The sequence below is a fragment of the Mercenaria mercenaria genome, chromosome 7 (genome assembly GCF_021730395.1).
Source record: "Mercenaria mercenaria strain notata chromosome 7, MADL_Memer_1, whole genome shotgun sequence".
NCBI classification, from domain to species: Eukaryota; Metazoa; Mollusca; class Bivalvia; order Venerida; family Veneridae; genus Mercenaria; species Mercenaria mercenaria.
In genome coordinates, this window is record NC_069367.1 from 43,422,205 (window position 1) to 43,445,124 (window position 22,920).

The following is a 22,920-nucleotide window of genomic DNA, read 5'->3' on the forward strand; positions in this document are numbered from 1 at the left end:
TACTTCCTGTCCAAAAAGGCAACTATTTGTTAACATTTTTCGTAGGGTTTTAACATCACACTAAAACAATGTGTCACATGGTAGAATCAAATGTATTAACTGTACTAATTATATAAATCATGTATGTACAGAGAAATAGTTAAAGGTCCCGACAGCTAGTTTGGAGGAAAACCGACGCAGTGACCGACAGTAACTGAAAATGCCATAAAACCTTGAAAACTGATTTTATCAAGCAGAAACTTCATATTTTTTCATGAGAAGTTACTGGTACTTTATAAATAAATGAAATTGACACTATTACAGAAAACCAATTCTTCTTATATTTCAAGCATGGTAATCACTTAATACCTTAAACAAATACATAATACTTTATAATTCTGACTGAGCATGTAAATGTTTTATTTCCTAACTCTTCTTTAATATCTAATTAAGATAGACTGTGTAGAAAAGTTAATTATTCACAACAAAATGATCATTTCATCCACTCAGAGCAAAAAACTGATAACTGCATTTACATTAAGAAGCAGTTATCTACATTTTGCATGCCATGATTTGCCTCAAGGAAGCACTGGTTTAATAATATCTGTCATGTGTTTATGAACTGGACTGAAATATCCATCCCGAGGGCACCTGCCCATTGGAGGGTAATGAAGCTTGCCCAGTTGCCGCCCATGCGCAGATGACTGAGGGACAAACATTTCTATCCGATATGTAAACACATGACTGATATTATTTTTGCATATCGTATACACATAAGCTTTTTATTCTGAAAGATTATTTTTCTTGCATACTGTATAAAATAAAGCAAATAGAAATACTTTCTTTGTAGCACTCTTTCTGATAGTAGAGTTTGTACACAAAGCGCGGGAAATTAACACCCATAAGTAGAAGTGACGTCATTATATTTAAGTGATGGATAGAAACAAAGTTTCACTTTAGTTTTATCATTTGTAGCGTAACGGTATGTTCTTACCATAAAATAATGTACTTTGAATCAAGAAATATACTAAAAGGAACGGAGAGAAACTATCAGGTACCTGATTTTTTTTGTATTATATATAAAGAACTAGAAATGTGGAAATTCCACGAAAACCAGGTTTTCGATTCCATCACGCCAACAGGTTCTTTAAAACTAGAAATACATTTTGCATGCCCAAGGGCAGAATGTCGAGCCTGCCATCGCATCTGGCCTCTAAGTGTGACCTTGACCTTAGACCTAGGGACATGGTTCTTGCGCATGACACTTGCTTATTCTTTTTTTTTTGTTGGGTTTAACGTCGCACCGACACATGATAGGTCATATGGCGACTTTCCAGCTTTAATGGTAGAGGAAGACCCCAGGTGCCCCTTCGTGCATTATTTCATCACGAGCGGGCACCTGCGTAGAACCACCGACCTTCCGTAAGCCAGCTGGATGGCTTCCTCACATGAAGAATTCAACGCCCCGAGTGAGGCTCGAACCCACATCGATGAGGGACAAGTGATTTGAAGTCAGCAACCTTAACCACTCGGCCACGGAGGTCCCCACTTGCTTATTCTGTTTACTTATTTGCTTAAAGGTAGAATTTCAGGATACAGTTTGTACGAAACTGAAAAACAGAGACAGAAAGAAATGTACAGACCTCGGTCGGAAACGATCCTTCTTTAATAGAATTCTAAAATATTTCAAGAGCAAGTTCAAGTCTTATTTGCTAAGTTCAGTCCCCATTACTTTTTTCCTCAAAAGAAATCTGAAGCAAGAGCCAAAATCTGAAACAAAGGGCTATTACAGCTCTAGATCGCTCCCCAGAGTTTCACAGCTTGCTCGGGGTGGGGTTGGAAGGCAGATTATGTTTGCTGCAGAGATGATGATTTGATATTAAGAGGCAATATCAAGAAACACACAAAATATAAAGCAAAAAAAAAAATGTGGAAATGGGGTTGGGTGGGGGAGCTGGGGGCAATGTTTTTGGTATGAATGGTTGTAAAAGTCATTTACAATGACAGGTAGGTAACCAAATCATCTTATCTCCTATACATTCATTGATCAATCCTAAAATTCAGCCTTTCACTATAATAACTGACGTGATAGGTATGACATTCATTTTATTGTTTTCTAAGAAATCATGGCAAAAAGTCAGCGCTAAATGTCTGTTAAATGTTAAAGGAAAACCACAAAGTTTGACATTCAAACCATTGTTTTTTTTATATAACATGATATTTATTAATGTTCCATAAATTGTAAATTTATTGTAAATTGTAGAAAACAATACATTTTTTGCACCACCTCAACAACATTTCTAACTTGTCTTTCTTGTCAAATGAAATATCAGCTTAAAAACTAAACCCTTGAAAATAACGAAGTCATGAAACTAACATTTAACTATCTAATAACTTGTGTCACTTGATTCTTCACAGCTGCACATATCAAAGTGTACACAAAAAACTCAGGTTACCATTGCCAGTCTTGACAAGAACGATGATTTTCTACTTCTCTTTCTTGTCATTTTAAATTCTATCACCTGGTATAAGACTGTCTAGTTTTTAACAGACTGGTTACAATTATTTTTCAGACTGGTCAAATAACTCATACAGTGGATGTATCCACAATTTTATTCACTAATTAAGGTAACTTTATGGGCTGGTTCCCATACTTCAGTAGACTGGTTCCGTATCACAGCCTTAATGCTTCTATATCCATCTCGTCTGAAAAGTCTTTTTCCCAATGTATTCTGTCCATAAGCATACTGTACAGGTCTAAAGGCACTCCTTATTTTCTCAAGCAGTCCATTTCAGGCATCTACAAGCAAACTCAAAATAATGATGTAAACTTTCATTTGTTACAAAGAACGTTAGACTGGAATGAAAATGGCCTCAGTCTCATCATAAACATTTATAAACAATAATGGCCATTCTGGTGGCCATTCCTTTTCGAGAAATCAAAATTAGTTTATCAAAAGTGGGACATCTAAGGAATTTTTTTACACTGTAAATAAATCAAATTCTAACAAGACCTGATTCATTTTCCTATTTAACAAAGAATGCTGAAAATTGTGTGCTATTATACAACAATTCACTTTTCTGACGTCACATTTATTACGTCATAGCGTCAAATGGCACAGCAGCACATAGGACAAGAAATAAATAGAAAACACTCGGAAATATTTAATGGATGTTGTCATAGATGTACGGGGTACTTTAAAATCCTTGGTAACGTGTTAGAATCAAAATAATATATCTCATTTAGTGATCTGCTCTTGAATAAAATCATAGTTGGTTGTTCAGATGCATATTATTATAACGCACCCTCATGATATAATTCCTTCGCATCTTAACGACAATGATTTTAGTCAGTGACAAATCACTAAATGAGATATATTACTTCTTAAATATTGTTTTCATCATTTATTCATGAATGCACATATCATTTATATGAAACAGGTGTAACAAACATTGATCATCTTTTAATTTCAGGTGTTATGCTAGGGATCCGGACATTTGCCCCCCAGGAGATTTGCCCCCCAATGAAAAAGTGAACTGCTGGACATTTTAGGAACTTGTTACAAGATATTCATCATATTTTAGGGGACAATGTCTTTGTTTTATACAATTTTGTAGTACGTAATTGCCAAATTAACAAGTTTGAGTGTTAAAAACATTGCACTAATTAAGAAATTATAACACTGTTATGAGCACTTTTATTACTCAATAATATGCTATAATTTAACTTAACACCTGAAAGTAATTAACATATTTATCAAATTATTATCAATAAAACAGTTTATTTTTACTGAAAATTGCCTTTTAGAGTAATTTTTAAAAATAAAACAACAAAAAACACAGTTATATATACTGGCATATAGGATAAAAATATTGGGGGGCAAATGTCCATTCCAAAAATAAGCAATGGGGGGCAAATGTCCTATCTGCCATTTCAACCGGGGGGCAAATGTCCAGCAGTTCATTTTTTCATTGGGGGGCAAATGTCCTTGGGGGCAAATGTCCTACAACCGTTATGCTATTACTTTATTGGTTTAATGAATGTTTGTTTGTTTGTTTGTTTTGGGTTTAATGCCGTTTTTCAACAATATTTCAGTCATGTAACGGCGGGCAGTTTACCTAACCAGTGTTCCTGGATTCTGTACCAGTACAAACCTGTTCTCCGCAAGTAACTGCCAACTTCACCACATGAATCAGAGGTGGAGGATGAATGATTTCAGACACAATGTCTTTTATCAAATCTTCACGGAGAACATACGCCCCGCCCGGGGATCGAACTCACGACCCCGCGATCCTTAGACCAACGCTCTCTCTACTGAGCTAAGCGGGCGGGCTTGGTTTCATGAATATTTTATTAGTGTAATAAAATAAATAAGTACTGTAATTATATAAATCTTTGAGACTAGCATTTTAAAATGCAAAACAATTACAGTTTTTTAGTCCATCTTATGTTAACACCATGTACTAGGACAATTTCTATCTTTTCTTAGGTAAGTATTATTTGTAATTATTTAGTATATTAGTAACAGTTGTTTTTAAGTTAAAAAAAAAATTTGCTCCAACCATTATTTTGCTTTGAACTTTTTCTTTATTTTAAGACAGCAGTCTTGCATATTATTTGTAAAATTTAAACATAGCAAAATAAACATAATTACTGGATATCATGTGTATTTTGGCATGTAAGTGCCTCTCACTACCCATTAGGCTCTACCTAGTTATTTCCCTTTAAATGATTGATTATAAAGTTCAAATACAGTGTTTATAATTGTTTGTCAAACTGATAATATTTAAGTATCATGTTTATGATTTATGTTGATATAACACACTTGCCAGCTCAACACAATTAAATCTGAAACTACAGAATCAATTTCTATTACATGTATTTCTTAGCTATAACAATAACAACAGCCACAGGTCCCGCTGAAAACTGGCGGAGTAGGTGATTTGCATGCCAAAAACAAAATATTGGACATCAGATCCAAACTTTGACAGAAACGTATCAACAACAGAGCAAACACACATGCTTGAAATGGAAGAAGGCTGTGCTACTATTGGTGCTTTAACTTTCACACTAATGGTAAGCGTTTTGCTAGGTCTAAATCTTGTCACTTTTGTGGTAAACAGGGACATAATAAATGGATATGGTACATGGAAAGGCCAGAAATCACACAAACTGAATAAAAATAATCAAATTTGACAAAGGTACAGAACAAAAGTTTGAAATAGGAAAATATATCTAAATGAGAAATCTTATTAGGGAGTCGGTGGCGCAGTGGTTAGCAGGTTGGACTACAACGCCAGAGGTCCAGGTTCGATTTTCGGTCCTGGCTGATATCCTGACAAGTGTTCAGTGCTGGGTGATATACTTAAATTGGTACTGTTTTCAGCAGTATCGGCCTAGAGTGGATGCTAGGGAGGCAAATATGATGCCTGCCCTGGACTTGGCTGTAAATAAGTTGTCCCATCCGTCCCGGTTGAGGACTTTTGTCGACCAACCACGTTAAACACAAAACTTTACCTTTTTTTAACAACCACAAGAAAATTGAGAAAAATGGGAAATTGTGACAAGTTAAGGCCAATTTAACATCTATCTCAACTGTCAATTCTCAAATGGAGCTAAATTCTATCAATCTAAATGTAGAAGGCAAAAATATTAAATGTCTTGTTGATTCTGAATCAAGTTTGTGTTGTATTAGGAAATCCTTCTTGGATAAATTCGACCAATCATTATGTGAATATGGTCAGCAAGTGGAAAACTTATACATGTAGATGTACAAGGTACTGTCTTTATTACATTGAGAATAAGGAACAAGGAATTCAAACAGAAATGTGTCCTTGACTTTCATACAAATTTAAAACTTAATCCTGTCAGTCAGGTATTGTAAGGTTATCAAAGTCTTGTGTTCTCAGACCTATTTCTGAAACATCTGTTCCTGTCAAACTATCAGGAATAGGTTTGAATTCAGTCACAATCACTGAACCAGTCAATAGGTTGCGCTCAAGGCATCTTGCAGAGGCTAAGGTTATTGTCAAAAATAATAATGGTCAAGCTGTTTTTAAGCTTCTTAACCCTTTACTCAAAACTATCAGGTCAAAACATAATGCTTTTGTTGGCAAATTAGGATGAATAGATAAGAATCTGATTTAAATGAGGAAGAAAAGGTAAAACTAACCTTACCCTGCTAAATTTCTATAATGAACATGCCTATATTTCAGTTCGGACAGTACCATTAACTGTTAAAAGGGGTGCTATACAAAACAAGAGCTGTCGGAGGACAGCAACGCTCGACTATTTAACAGCCTTGTCGCTTGAATGAATAAGAAAGTCGAAAAAGGGGCATAATTTAGTAAAAAAGTAAAATAGGGTTATGGAACCTGCATAGTGCTTATCAGCTCATGACAGTGGACAAGTGTATGAAGTTTCAATCCATTCCCATTAGTGGGTACTGAGATACCAGCTTACATATAAGAATTTAACCCAAAAACTCCTAAGTTGAAAAAGGGGCATAATTTTGTAAAATGCAAAGTTGAGTTATTGACCCTTTGCACTGCACGTCATATCATGAAAGTGAACTAGTGTGTGAAGTTTCAATCCTTTCCCATTAGTGGATACTGAGATACCAGCTTACATACAAAAACTTAACCAAAAATTTCTATGTTGAAAAAGGGGCATAATTTTGTAAAAAATCAAAATAAAGTTATGGGACCTGCTTTGTGCATGTCAGATCATGACAGTGAACAAGTGTGTGAAGTTTCAATCCATTCCCATTAGTGAGTACTGAGATACCAGCTTACATACAAAACCTTAACCAAAAAATTCTAAGTCGAAAAAGGGGCATAATTTTGTAAAAAAACAAAATAGAGTTATGGAACCTGTGCAATGTAAGTCAGTTTATCACAGTAAATAAGTGTGTGAAGTTTCAATCCATTCCCACAAGTGGTTACTGAGATACAAGCTTACATACAAAACCTTAACCAAAAATTTCTAAGTCAAAAAAGGGGCATAATTTTGTAAAAAAGCAAAACAGAGTTATGGAACCTGTGCAATGTAAGTCAGTTTATCACAGTGAATAAGTGTGTGAAGTTTCAATCCATTCCCACAAGTGGTTGCTGAGATACCAGCTTACATACAAAAACTTAACCAAATCGGGACGCGGACGCGGACGCGGACGCGGACGCCGACGCGGACGCCGACGCATGGGCGAGTCCAATAGCTCTACTATTCTATGAATAGTCGAGCTAAAAAGCAAAATAGAGTTATGGAACCTGCTTTGTGCATGTCAGATCATGACAGTGAACAAGTGTGTGAAGTTTCAATCCATTCCAATTAGTGAGTACTGAGATACCAGCTTACATACAAAACCTTAACGAAAAAATTCTAAGTCGAAAAAGGGGCATAATTTTGTAAAAAAGCAAAATAGAGTTATGGACCTGTGCAATGTAAGTCAGTTTATCACAGTGAATAAGTGTGTGAAGTTTCAATCCATTCCCACAAATGGTTACTGAGATACCAGCTTACATACAAAACCTTAACCAAAAATTTCTAAGTCGAAAAAGGGGCATAATTTTGTAAAAAAAAGCAGAATAGAGTTATGGGACCTGTGCAATGTAAGTCAGTTTATCACAGTGAATAAGTGTGTGAAGTTTCAATCCATTCCCACATGTGGCTGCTGAGATACCAGCTTACATACAAAACTTAACCAAATCGGGACGCGGACGCGGACGCGGACGCGGACGCCGACGCATGGGCGAGTCCAATAGCTCTACTATTCTATGAATAGTCGAGCTAAAAAGGTACTGACTGAATGGCAAACAGTGCAAATCTTAATCAGACTGAATGGATGTGCAGCCTGATCATGATCTGCAATGGTTGCAAAGGCAGAATCAAACTTGTTCAGCATAATAAGGGCTGATAACATCATTGTACAAAACTTAGACCTGTTTGCAAATGAAACTTCCAAATTTTGTTTGTTTGTTTTGGGTTTACGCCACTTTTCAAAAATATTTCAGTCATGTAACAGTCGGCAGTTATCCTAACCAGTGTTCCTGGATTCTGTACCAGTACAAACCTGTTCTCCGCAAGTAACTGCCAACTTCCCCACATGAATGATCAGAGGTGGAGGACGAATGATTTCAGACACAATGACTTTTATCAAATCGTCACGGAGAACATACACCCGACGATACTTCCAAATTAGGCTGCACTCAGTTACACACTCATAGGATAGAAACCACAGTAGTTGAAGCTTGAACAACTTTTCGTACTTAAAAACAACTGTTACTTGTAAATTAAAAGTACAATAATAATAAATATAACTTACCAAAGAATAATAGAAATTGATCCTAATGTTTTCACTTTTAATGTGTCAAGCTGGCTAGAGTATTTGGCTTAAGCTCGGTTCATTCTTATATATTACACGACCAAAATGTTATTAAGACTTTGCAGATGGTGTTAACTAAAAAACTTTGTTTTGTATTTTTAAAAGGCTCTTGTTTGATGCATGTCTCAACGATTTAAATATTTATTTGTTTCTTTTATTACACAAATTCTGACTAGAAAGTTCCTGCAAATATAAATATATGGAAAAGCCCCCAAAGTGGCCATTAAAAAAATCTCCATTATTTGAATAACTCCTCAGTGCAGCCAAGCAGAACAATTTGAACAAACTTGAAAGAATCATAAGCTGACAAAGTATAATGAAAATCATTAGGGTAAAAAAATTGTTTCAAAGCATAATGTGGATGATTTACACCAGAACATCCATCTTTACTTATAGTTCTTCATTCAGTGAGCTAAAAAAGCATCAAATAATTATTTTCCGTCATGTCTTATCTCACATCTGATTTCATTAAATTCAGTTGTCCTCTACAAAAATCTGTGCCACAAAGGAAATGAAATTTTGTTCATTGTTCTTACCTTGTATCTTGATGAGTTCCCAAGCATCTAATACAGCAGTATCTGGCTCCACACTGCACACAGGTATATGTAGATGTATATATACACAATGTTAAGGTCCTACTTGGTAATGATTTGTTTGTATGTTTTGGGTTTAACGCCGTTTTTCAACAGTATTTCAGTCATGTAACGGCGGGCAGTTAACCTAACCAGTGTTCCTGGATTCTGTACCAGTACAAACCTGTTCTCCGCAAGTAACTGCCAACTTCCCCACATGAATCAGAGGTGGAGGACTATATATGATTTCAGACACAATGTCGTTTATCAAATAGTCACGGAGAACATGCGCCCCGCTCGAGGATCGAACTCATGACCCCGTGATCCATAGACCAACGCTCTTAAACTTGGTAATGAAGTGCAAAGATAGAATCTCTGAGTTTCAAAGATAGAAACACATTGAAGAAACCCAATGACTATCTTTCACTAAAATAGTTTATCTTTAGATACCTACTTCAAATGCAGAAAATCACCATCAAATGTATTCAACTTTAATAAATATGAAATTAATTGTGTAAGTGTATGTAGATCTACATTCATAATGAAATGTCAGGCAGTAACAGTTGTTTGTTAAAAGAACTTCCAGCTTTTTTTAGCCTAGTACACAATTATACTGTGTTTAGCAGTATGTACTGAGTGTGTACCATTCTATACCTAATGCATAGTACTACACATAAATTTATTATCTTTACATAAACTATATAATTTATGCAACAAATGTTCATACTTTCAGTATGAAAATTTAAATTTTGTAAAGAGTCTTGAATCAAAAAAACTATGAAACCGAAGCAAAGAATAATAAAAAATAGTTGTACTAACTACTTTGACAGAAACACAGCCCTAGAGAACTTTCCCTTCATTTGCCTGCATAAGCTTCTGTTCCAAATACTGGGCTAACTGTTTGGGCCGAGTAATTGTTCCTGATGTATTCTACTAATAAGACAAGCCGATTTATGTTTGCTTTGCGTTTATCACCTGTTTTCAACAGTATTTCAGTTATGTAATGGACCCGTATGAACACTGATAATTTCCGTAAGATTACATATTTTCTGTGTAGGACTTTGACATTCTCCACCTGGATGCTTCACTGTGGGGAATCACATGATCAAAATAATCTCTAAACCAAAGTTATATTTTGAAGAACATGAATAAATTTCCTGTCATGATAAGATATGAAATTTAAACATAGCCCATCATGTGACTAATGAAAATTGTTAAATTAAAATGTAGTTGATGATAATGATAGATATCCTGTAATTACAAACACTAAGGAAATTAATAAGTATCAGTTTCTTGAAGTGTTCCAGATAATCAGAAGGTGATTGTGATCGAAATCGTTGTAGTTTTAGGATACATGTATGTTGCCATATGATAGGCTATAATTTAGATTTTCAGCTAAAGATTCTTCAATATTATCCCATATTATTTACAAATTTATTTTGGTTTAGATATTATTTTGATCATGTGATTCCCAGCAGTGTGCTTGTACAAGCTTCATTAGCAGTCAGAGAATGCCAAAGAAGCATCTGGATATTACGTAATATCACGTAAATTGCCAATTGCCAATATGTTTCCATTGCCTTAACGTAAACACTGTGTTCCTGGATCCTGCACCAGTACCAACCTGTTCTCTACAAGTAACTGCCAACTTCTCCATATGAATCAGAGGAATAGCTTTTAACTGATTACAAAGGATATCCACAAACAGCACAGAAATGTCTTGGAGGTAGTTTAGATGGTGGTGCACATGCACTAACATAGTTTGGTGGGTCCCTGTTCGTCATATGCTGAAAAATACAAATACCGATTAATCAACCTGGAAGTATTAACAAGAGCTGTCAGTGGACAGCGCGCTCGACTATTCTCAGTGCTTGATAGTCTAATAAAAGCTATGAGTAAAACTTTAACATTATAATAAGCATATTCTAAGTCAAAAAGGGGCCATAATTCAGTCAAAATGCTTGATAGAGTTGCCTCCTCCTTTTTACAGACTGGGGTCATGATGGTAAACAAGTATGCAAAATATGAAAGCAATATCTCAATGGACTTTAAAAAATATTTAGGGCGGTACGCAAACTTTAATATTTATTCTAAGTAGAAAAGAGGCCATAATTCAGTCAAAATGCTGATAGAGTTGCCTCCTCTTTTTTACAGACTGGGGTCATGATGGTAAACAAGTATGCAAAATATGAAAGCAATATCTCAATGGACTTTGAAAATATTTAGGGTGGTACGCAAACTTTAACATTTATTCTAAGTCGAAAATGGGCCATAATTCAGTCAAAATGCTTGATAGAGTTGCCTCCTCCTTTTTACAGACTGGGGTCATGATGGTAAACAAGTATGCAAAATATGAAAGCAATATCTCAATGGACTTTGAAAATATTTGGGGTGGTACGCAAACTTTAAACATTTATTCTATGTCAAAAAGGGGCCATAATTTAGTCAAAATGCTTGATAGAGTTGCCTCCTCCTTTTTACAGACTGGGGTCATGATGGTAAACAAGTATGCAAAATATGAAAGCAATATCTCAATGGACTTTGAAAATATTTGGGGTGGTACGCAAACTTTAACATTTATTCTAAGTCGAAAAGGGGCCATAATTCAGTCAAAATGCTTGATAGAGTTGCCTCCTCCTTTTTACAGACTGGGGTCATGATGGTAAACAAGTATGCAAAATATGAAAGCAATATCTGAATGGACTTTGAAAATATTTGGGGTGGTACGCAAACTTTAACATTTGTGTGACGCTCACGTTAACGCTCACGCCGGGGCGAGTAGGATAGCTCCCCTATTCTTCGAATAGTCGAGCTAAAAATTCTATTTTCATCTAAACATGGTTGATACCAGTAAATGCACTTATGAAACAAGCCACAACTAAGATTTAGCAAAATATTGTGCACTTCAAGATTTTTATATCTATTGCTCATTACTGCATTAACTACCTCATTATTCATGTATTTCGTAAACATTTATGCAAACATTATGATAAATGAGATGGATTTGCACTTGTAAAACAATAATAATCATTTACAAGAGAAGAGGTTTGTTTATAAATTTAAAGTTTTTTCGCACCTAAATATTGTATTTTATCCATTCCACAGTAGCTAAATTGTTCATAATGCTCAGTGTTTTCCATGAATTTCTTTTCTTATTTTGAAATTCAGATAATATAAGTTTTACATAATTTTACAGGTGTTCGGGAGGTGGAAATAGGAACTTTTTGAATTTTACAAGTGAGCTGTGTCATGAGAAAACCAACATAGCGTGTTTGCGACCAGCATGGATCCAGACCAGCCTGCCCACATGCGCAGTCTGGTCAGGATCCATGCTGTTCGCTAACAGTTTCTCCAATTGATGTAGGCTTTGAAAGCGAACAGCAAGGATCCTGACCAGACTGCGTGGATGAGAAGGCTGGTCTGGATCCATGCTGGTCACAAATGCACTATGTTGGTTTTCTCATGGTGCGGCTCAATTATCTTGTTATGGATGAAAATGTCACTTTCATAGGAAAACCCCAGAGCAAATTTTTGGTCTAAGAAATAGCAGAATTTTTTGGAGTTAAGTTTTCTGCTGACTAATTAAAATATTAGTAGGTAGAATTTCCTTTTTGTGAGGACAAGAAATTTCAACTCCAGAAGAATCAACTTTACTAACAATTTTGATATAACTATTTTGACAGAAATTTTATCCGCATAATTACCTGGTTATTTTATTATTTTACTTGTCAACATTTTGGAGTTATGATAAACTGGACTGTGTATCAAAAACTCTAGACTGAGTATAACAATGGGATTAAAATTTGCAAACCAGTCTATTTTAGTTTGTGCATTGGGTGAAAATATCACCAGTCATTGCATACTGTGTAAAAACACCATCAATGAATCCTTATTTTCAGCAGATTGAAAATGAAAGCTTCATCATTATTTCCACTTTACTTTTTATAATATTATAAGTTCTGCTAGCTTTGACAAAAGACACTCGCATTTTTCAAAATGTACTCACATTCTGTGAGTTAGCAACACTTAATATATGAACCCTGATATCTTTTAAAGTTTCACATGTCTGAAATGAAATGTCTCTTCAAAACCATTCTATGTATATCAAAAAGAATCCAATGCTCCCATCACCACCCTTGAAGTTCTTTAAAATGATTTAAAATACCAATAGTGTATCATATACATGTGTTTCAAGGTGAATCAATGAAAAACCTTAAGGTAGTTCTGCAAGTTTGATAAACCGGAAGTTATGGCGTAACGTCATTTACCCGGAAAACATAGAATAAAGCCTGGATTCGGCGTACGGAAATGAAAATAATTTTAGGAATTAATTGAAACCTGTGAGTAAATTTATTACAATGGCACTGTTGCTATATTTCTAAAGTCAAAATATGATATTAAAACATATGACACGTTAAAATAATCAAAATAATGTCTTAAAACGGCATGCTTCCAGATCGTTCAATATTAAAAAAGATCTATTTTTTTTTAGATATCTTGAGAAGGCTTTAAAACTTAATTACTGACAAACTTTATGTTACAGACAAACATTAGAATTTGCTGTTTTTACTGCTTTTTATGATGAAAATCGAAAAGCGTTTGTCACGTTTTTACTCCAGGTAAACTGTCTCAATTACAAATATCCATATTTTGAAGTCATTATTCACTACTTCAGCTTTAGCGCTATTGGTTACGACGGCGAGAAAATGTCTTTATTACTGCAGCGGTCCGGGGTTCGATTCCCGACGCAGTCATATTTTTTTCTTGATTTTGGAACTTTTAAAATATTTTAGAAACAAAAATTCATATTCTAATGTTCATAATATGACCAAACTTCAATTTGAAAGAAAGATTACTTTTTAGCCAAATCTGGAGGCATGCTGCTTTAAAATTAGCGTGAATGTCTGGTTCACATTAATCACGGTCAAATATCTCAAAAATAAGCACATGGACTAATACATTTTATTTCACCAAATTATAGGCCATGTGTTTATTTACAACAGTTACTGTGAGAAATTTCATCAATATCTATGTTGCACAAAAATTTCTGTTCGCGAAAATGTTATGAAAGTAATGTTTTTCCCATAGACTCCCATTATGAAATATTGCGCAAGGTCCAAATTTTTCCAATGGGTCTAGCGAAAAATCAAGCACACAACCATATCTTTTTTATTTGCTTAATTTTCTAGGTATATTCTGAAGTTTTGAAAAATCAGCATTTAATCAAATTCTACATTGTAGAAAAAATTTCCATCCAAACATTCAGAACTACAATGTACCTTAAAAGGTTGAAACAAACAGTAATATAACAGTCATAGCAGAACAAAGAGAAATAATCAGAGGGATAATTTCATCAAAATGATAGCAAGAGTTATGAAACCTATGTCATTTAGCTGAGAAGGTGTACACGAGCTGTGCCATGAGAAAACCAACGTAGTGGCTTTGCGATCAGCATGGATCCAGACCAGCCTGCGCATCTGCGCAGTCTGGCCAGGATCCATGCTATTCGCTAACAGTTTCTCTAATTCCAATAGGCTTTGAAAGCAAATAGCAAGGATCCTGACCAGACTGCGCAGATGCGCAGGCTGGTCTAGATCCATGCTGGTTGCAAAGCCACTATGTTGGTTTTCTCATGGCGCGGCTCAATTATGTGAAATTTCTCTCAGTTGTGATATGTAATGACTGATTTATAAGAGCTTGCTAAAATTCACTAACAACATGTCTGCACATAACACCAACTCTGGACTTTTGATGAAAGCTTAAAGACCAGAAAGTCAAATATATCTCAAAGCACTAGCTGAGTATATAAGCACACTGCAAAATCATGTAATTTATTGGGCATGGAATTTCATGGTTTTATCCAAAACATCTACAAATATAAATATTTAGTTTGAGATAAAACTTACAGTAATTTTATTTCTTTATTTGAACTTGTTATGTATTGAAGCAACTACAGGGGTCTACCTAGGTCCAATTTTTTGGGAGAAGTCACTTCTCCCTCAAGCTGATTTAGGGAGAAGTGGGAAGACTTTTTCTACTGCAATGCTGTTGAGTGATTCAAAAGGTGGCTGTAATTTTCTTGTTTCTAGATAAAAGACATTGATGTGACCATTCATTTTCTTAGTTAGATCATTTCCCATGCAGTGGTTATTGATTCATTACAAAATTCTGAAAAAAGTCGTTTTCAAAATTCAAGCTGATGCTGTAAATGTAACCCGCTGAATTTTGGTTATATCCTGTATGAAGAGTTTATTATTAACACCGAGTCACCACCTCAATGTCAGTATTTCACTCGAACAAAATTGGAAGTAAACTAGTAATACATATTCAAATCAATTCATCGATGGAAGCCAATTTAATGTAGTTAATACATTACATGTCGTTCTTTTATCATAGATAAACAAGAGATGTCTCCATAGGATGACACATGCCCCCGATGGCACTTTGAATGAATAGTTATGGCCGATGTTAGAGTTTAGGACCTTTGACCTACGGATCTGGGTCTTGCGCGCGACACATCATCTTACTGCGCCACACATTCATGCGTAGTTATTTTAAGATCCATGCATGAATGACAAGGATATGGACCGGACACGCCCATCAATGCACTATCATGAAATATGACTTTAACGTCTAAGTGTGACATTGACCTTTGAGCTACAGACCTGGGTCTTGCACGCGACACGTCGTCTTACTGTGCCATACATTCATGTGTAGTTACTTGAAAATCCATCCATGGATGACAAAGATATGGACCGGACACGCCCAACTATCATGAAAAATGACCTTTAACGTCTAAGTGTGAGCTTGACCTTTAAGCTACGGACCTGGGTCTTGCGCGCGACACATCGTCATACTGTGATACACATTCATGCCAAGTTATTTGAAAATCCATCCATCGATGACAAAGATATGGACCGGACACGCCCAACTATCATGAAAAATGACCTTTAAAGTCTAAGTGTGACCTTGACCTTTGAGCTACGGACCTGGGTCTTGCGCGCGACACGTCGTCTTACTGTGGTACACATTCATGCCAAGTTATTTGAAAATTCATCCATCGATGACAAAGATATGGACCGGACACGCCCAACTATCATGAAAAATGACCTTTAAAGTCTAAGTGTGACCTTGACCTTTGAGCTACGGACCTGGGTCTTGCGCGCGACACGTCGTCTTACTGTGGTACACATTCATGCCAAGTTATTTGAAAATCCATCCATCAATGACAAAGATACGGACCGGACACGAAAATGCGGACGGACCGACAGACGGACAGACGGACAGACCGACAGACAGACGGTTCAAAAACTATATGCCTCCCTTCGGGGGCATAAAAATAATTGTGTACAATATTCCAATTAATCGCATGGTTAATCAGCAGTTTCTTTATAAAACATTGTTTTTTTTGCACCCAAACATGTTGACAATTAAACACGAAGTGTCAAAGACGTAACCGTGGCGCTAATTGGCTGAACACAATCAACTCGGATAATCTGATTCGCGTTCACACTTCTCTGGAAAATCTCACAAGTACCTGAAGTAGGCGGAGCTTAAATTAAGCTATCGGCATGTGTGTTTGTGCATTCAACACTCGTTATGACACCGTGCCAATTGTCAACAGTCCGGGTAGCAGTAATTAGCTTGCGGAAATCAAAGAAATTCGGGCGACTTGCATTTCGCTTTGAGGTTAGATCTGAGCGAAGTTTGAAGTTCCACAGCGCCTATTTCGCTCAAGTCCCCCACTCGCGAGAGCCCTGAACTATAAAATTAGCTGTCCATGAATATTTTGAAGATTTCAGTGTAAAATGCAGGTACCTCCTCTTCAATCAAAGCAGCAAAGCTTTTCTTAAATTTGTACTTCAGGAGATCACTACGATATTTTTTCTTCTTTCTGCTGCCCGACTGCGATGCTGAAATATCAGAACATAATGTACAATAAAACTGTCTGCTCTCAAAAATTAACTCAGGTTTTACAATTAATTTTGATTGCTTAAATGTTACATGTACAGGCAGCAGAAACTGGCTCAAAGGTAGCTGCAGCTTTTTTTGTTGAGAACTGCTTAATCAGATAAATTAAATGGCTTCAAGAAAAAAGACAACTGGTGCCCTTTGGATAAACTATGTTTCTAGACTTCTGACCAGAACCAACTCATTCTCTACAACTTCACCACATAAAAACAAGCGGAAGTAAAACAACTTGTTGAGAAATAAACAACTGCAATAATTGTATCCTGCATTTGATTTCCAGCACGTGTATTTGTAATATTTACAAGTAATAAATATAGATAGCTCTCCTGTTTTACAGACATGAATGAAGCAAAATAGAAAATATACAAATTTAGCTGTAGAAAACAAAATAATCTATCTACATTAAAGCATTGGTTACACAATGTTCATTCAGATTCTATTCTTTAATACAAAATTCATTTTTATACTGACAGTAGTTCAGTCAGTAATGATTTGGCTCATTATATTGAACCAAAAGCATATACATACATTGTGTTTCCATGGATTCTTCAAACTTTGGTGCCTTTTTGCTCATTTTAAGATCTGCATGTGGATCTTCCTGGAAATTGTCTTGTTCAAGAGCTTCAAGTGCCTTTCTTTGGCGTCGTCTCCTAGCAGCCTCGTCAAGGATACGACGCTGTTCTGCATCCTTGATTCTACCTATTAGAAACAAATATTTAAAGTATAAAATATTATCATATTTGTACTTTACTCAAATTTTTCCCCCTTTACATTTCAGTTGATCTGCGACAGAAAAGTACAACAAACATTAATCGAAAGTATTTTGTTTTTTCATTCTTATATCTGAACTTGCATATTTTTATCAAACTTGTGCTGTTTTGTCATTTTCTGATATCAAATAATCATGGCCTTCGAATGTTTGTTGTCTGGTTTATCAAGGTTCAGAGCTGAGATGCACAGGAATTGAACCACGAGGGTGTTAGTCTGAGTGGTTAAATAGCCAAGCATCTGAATTATCCACCATGGAAAATTAGAAGATAAACCATGAGAAAGCCTTGATTATTTTCATTCATGCTCATTGAAAATTTTAATGGACTTCATTTATTTGAGTAGTGATGAACCAGACGTCAAGCTTCAATTTGACAACTGATGTCATAATGTTCTCTTAATTCACAAACAAGACCCTTAATCGCTCACCTGAGTAATATGAGCCACATGTTTAAAATGGCAAACTGATGCTAAAATTTTAGAAAGTAGGTCAGTAGGTCACATTCAAGGTCACTGAAAGTCAGTATTAAGACTGGTGTGCAAAACTGTACATGTCATCCAAAATTTTAAGGCTGTATCTTAAAAAACAAGAAAGTACATGTAGGTCAAGGTCACAGTCAAGTGACCCCTAATCGCTTGGGGTCATCAGGTAATTATAATTAAACAGTCTAGGAAATACGATCTGATAATTTTTGAAGTATTTATTCCTATATAACTCATAATAACAAGTGACCGCAGGGCAGGGCCTCTTTTAAGCCCAGGGGCATAATTTGAACAATCTTGTTAGAGATCCACTAGGCGATGCTACATACCAAATATCGAAGGCCTAGGCCTGGAACTTTCATACAAGAAGATTTTTTTTTTTGACTATTTAAGTCTATGTTAAATTTGAGACCCCCATGGCAGGGCCTCTTTTCACCCCAGGGGCATAATTTTCACCTACCGGACTCTCTCTTTTCAGCGCCCAAGGCAATGCAAGATACCAAATATCAAAAGCCTCAGCCTTGCAGTTCCAGGCAAGATGATTTTTTTTCCTATATAAGTCTATGTAAAACTTCAGAACCCCCAGGGCAGGGCCTCTTTTCATTCCAGAGTTATAATTTGAACAGTTTTGGTAGAGAACCACAAGGTAATGCTACATACTAAATATCAAAGGCCTAGGTCCTGTGGTTTTTGTCAAGAAAATTTTTAAAAGTTTTTTCCTATATAAGTCTATGCAAAACTTGTGACCCACGGGGCGGGGTCTCTTTTCAACCTAGGGGCATAATTTGAACAATCTTCATAGAGGACCATTTGATGATGTCACATGCCAAATATCAAGGCTCTACACCTTGTGGTTTTGGACAAGATTTTAAAAGTTTTTCCTTTTGGTTGCCAGTTCTGCATGGAATTCAATTCTTTGAACAACTTTGAAAGGGGGCCACCCAAGGATCATTCCTGTGAAGTCTGGCATAATTCTGACAAATTGCCTGTTAGAGTTATGGTTCTTGGCCTACACAGTCACATAATACTGGTTAACAAGTGTGCAAAGTTTCAAAGCTGAAGCTCAAATAGTTTTTGTCAATGAGAAAAGGTGGACCTAAGCAAAACATTTTAACCAATGAACTCAAATTTTCCAGGTACAAAAAGGGACATAATTCTAACAAAATGCAAATTAGAGTTATGGTTCTTGGCCTACACAGTCATCTAATGATGATAAACAAGACTTAGTGTGCAAAGTTTTAAAGCGGTAGCTCTTCTAGTTTTTGAGAAAAGGTGGACCTTACAAATATCAAATATTTTAACCATGAAAGTCAAATTTTGTAAGTACAAAAAGGGCCATGATATTTTGACAAAATGCATATCAGAGTTATGGTTCTTGATTTACTAAGTCACCTAATGATGACAAACAAGTGTGCCAAGTTTCAAAACTATAGCTCTCATGGTTTCTTAGAAAAGGTGGACATAACAAAAAATTTAACTGACGCCGATGATCAAGTGTCGAAAATATACCTTGTAAATTTTTTTCCTCAAAAATCAGATGAGCTAAAAATGTTTCCTGGAAACTTTGTACACATGAGCAGCAGGCAAAACTGACTTAGCCGGGAGTAAAAGTGTCTCTACTGCTACCACAACACCCCTGCTTTTCCTCCACATCCTAACTTGCTGCACCTGCGTAGTGAAAACTTCCGGAAACCTCTATTTATTTTAAAGTGCTTTCTAACCCTAGTCGAACTAATCCGACGTATACAGTTTGTTTTATATTGTGACGGTCAAACTGTAACTGCTGTGGCTACAAAAGTCAGAAATTAAAAAGCAGCCACTCAGCGACAGTAAGCTTGTCTATTCTACCACCAGAAGGCAAATTAAAATTTTAACCCAAACTATCACAAAATGATGATGATGAAAATGGGTATAATAAATTCTATATATTTATGTAATAAGATATGTCATCAAATAATGTTTAATATGGGAACTATCCTTGTTTGTGATCCGAGCAACACTAGTCCAACTAATTTGACACGATCCTAGGAAATATTGAGATTTTTTTTTTTAAATGGGCAATATCCCCTCTCGCGTCAAACACTCGAATGACCAAAATAGTTGAAGCAACTTCCGATGAAATTTTCATCGCTGCCGACGCTTTACATGCTATATAGGTTTAAATGTCGATTATTTCAGAAATTGGCCATAAATTAAAATATAACTTACATGTATGTATCGAAAGGGGATTCAATTCCTCATTAATCTATGTTAAAAGTATCAAATAATATCCAAAATTACGAATTTTCTGGTGATTTAAACCTTTGTATGTACTGTACACGATCAACGTTTACCGTGTGTTTACACGCCATATAAAACCCTGGGATCGAATTTAGCAGTCGCTAACTCGCAAAATTCGAGTAAGAATAAAAAAATGCGAGTAGAAAATCATGGCACTGGAATATTTTTGCGATCATGTTCGAAAATCGGAGAATTCGCTCAAACTGTCCTTTTCTCTTTAAAAACTCCTTTGGGGCAGTTTATTTACTGATAATCATGTGACTGCTTGTAGAGGCTTGTTGCTTTATACAAAAGTAATTATCGGATATCTAAGTAAGCGTCCAGGCAATATTTGTTTTCATTTTGGTCTGTAATTTGCAAAGTCATCGGAAATGGAGAGGAAAATAACATGTTTCTTGATGATAAAAGACCCGCAAAGATCGAAAATGCTGGCAACAATAGGGGCAGTGACCTGAGAAAAACTGAAAACTTCAACGTTCAGCCAAAAGTCCAAAGAATCATTTCAAGAGTACTTTGGTTTGTTTCGTACTTTCAAAACCAGAAAGTCCTTGGCTTGTCCGGACTGTGAACTTTTATATGAAACAAACAACAACAAAACACTTAATAAATTTAGCACATCTTCATCTTCACTATCATCATTTTTGAAGCCTTCCTTTCACTGCTTTTAAACCAACTTTTATCTGGTTGTAACCCGCAACCCGGCTATTATACCCGTGAGGGGAGTCCAGCCGTATACAAAGATAGATAGACATCAACAGCTTTTGAATAATTGCTAGTTGCTAGTGGAAAAATATCGCACTAGCAAAAATCAAAGAGCTATAAAAATAAATAAATCGGCAACTTGAAAGGCATACAGAGCAAATCTCGCCAAAAAACGTGACAACTGAATGAAATCTCGTTTACCAGAAGTGACGCGTTCTCCACGCGCCATTTTGTATCCGAAAGCAATTATTCATCGGTACATTAATTATCACCGCATGAACACGCTTCTATTGATGGTAAGAAACATGTACTTTGTATCTTAAGATTATTTCAAATTGAATTAATGTTGTTTTACAAGCTAACATGTATTTTAAATGTACTAAAGGTACAAATTGTAACTCCATGCTCGCCGATGTTTGTTTTTACTAAGATAACGTTGATTCACGCTCTGACATGAGATCATGCGAGATTACAGCCAGTTGCCATTCTGTGTATTTTATACTTCTTTGCAAAAATTTACTAGTGGAAAAAAAAGTTAAATTTGATCCCCGAAACCAGTAACTTTACAGGACTGTGTACTGTGATTTAACTTCCATTATTTTGGTCCTTCAAAGTTTTGACGTTTAGATTGCCCGTCACAAATATAAAACAATCTGAACGTCAAATTATTTTGACTAGAGCAACACTAGATTCGAATATTCTTGAGTACGAATATGTTGTTTTTTAGATTTCGCTCAAGTTTGGGCGCACTCATAAGGGTAAATGGAATGTTAAATACATGAAAACCAAATACAAGTAAGTGAGCTCCGGAACCATTAATTCGATTTTACCTAATGAATCAGAAAGAAGAGATATTCAGAAAAGTTCTCATTTTAACCTACCGGACTCTCTCTTTTCAGCCATCTTTGCTTCGTCAAGGGAGAAAACTCTCATAACATGTAATACGGAAGCAAAAACCAATGTAAACAAACGGTAAGATATTCTTTGCAAAATATGACTACAAAAGTAATGTCCATTATTGGTGTAATTATATCGTAACTGAAATTACTGCCAGCTCTTTCATGCATTTTGTAGCAGACAAATTCTCTTGCTCAGGTGTGCTTCCAAAAGACATTTCTACAGAATCCTGTTAGGGACATCGCGTTCTCGCCCCTCGCCTTTCACAGATGCACTAGAAAAACAACCCGAGATTTGCTCGTTACATTGACGCATGTTTTTTTTTCAAAAATGAATAGATAAACAACAAAATTTCTATCGGAAACGTGAGATAATCTCAGATTCAACCTTCTTGTTTCGGGTGTCAGCTATTTCACTCCCAAGTCTTTACACTCTGACTCCCAGGTCTTTTCACTCCCATTTTCTTTAAAGAGGTGACTTTTCACTCCCATTTTTATTTTGTTCTCTAGAAATTATATTTTAATTACTGGGAGGTCAATAAAAATTAATGATTTTGAAATGTTTTATGTATTTTTTTATAATGCAGATTATATATACTGAGTATTGTGAAAATTTGTAGGATTATTTTTTTTCTGAGAGGGGTAAAGATAATCCAAAATATACTTTGGAAATATTAATGAAGGTTTTTATTTTTTTTTATATATTATTGACTGTGTGATTATTAATAAGTTCTGAAAATGCAAGTTTAATTATTAATATTCTGAAAATGCAAGTTTAGTTTGTTTTGAGTATTTTCAGTACAGTAAAGAGGATAATGAAAAAGAGAGAGGATATTAAGAAAATACCTATTTAATAAAACTTTACTGTGATGGCCTAAATGTGTAATT

At 35.5% G+C, this 22,920-nt stretch overlaps 2 protein-coding genes across 3 annotated transcripts in view; one reads left to right on the plus strand and one right to left on the minus strand.

Annotated features, from left to right (window-relative positions):
* Positions 1-73: 73 nt before the first annotated feature.
* Positions 74-22,140, minus strand: LOC123554277 (zinc finger HIT domain-containing protein 1-like). Its single transcript, XM_053548287.1, has 6 exons — positions 22,014-22,140; positions 17,432-17,598; positions 16,751-16,845; positions 10,627-10,719; positions 8,897-8,973; positions 74-2,779 (listed from the first exon to the last, which is right to left on the minus strand). The coding sequence occupies exons 1-6, from the start codon at positions 22,067-22,069 to the stop codon at positions 2,758-2,760; spliced, it is 510 nt and encodes a 169-aa protein (XP_053404262.1). The 5' UTR covers positions 22,070-22,140; the 3' UTR covers positions 74-2,757.
* Positions 22,034-22,920, plus strand: part of LOC123554276 (sodium/hydrogen exchanger 1-like) — a 91,864-nt gene continuing 90,977 nt past the window's right edge. For both annotated transcript variants that reach the window (XM_053548286.1, XM_053548283.1), the window contains exon 1: positions 22,034-22,108. The gene's annotated coding sequence lies outside the window, so the exon portion shown is untranslated. The remainder of the gene's footprint in view (positions 22,109-22,920) is intronic.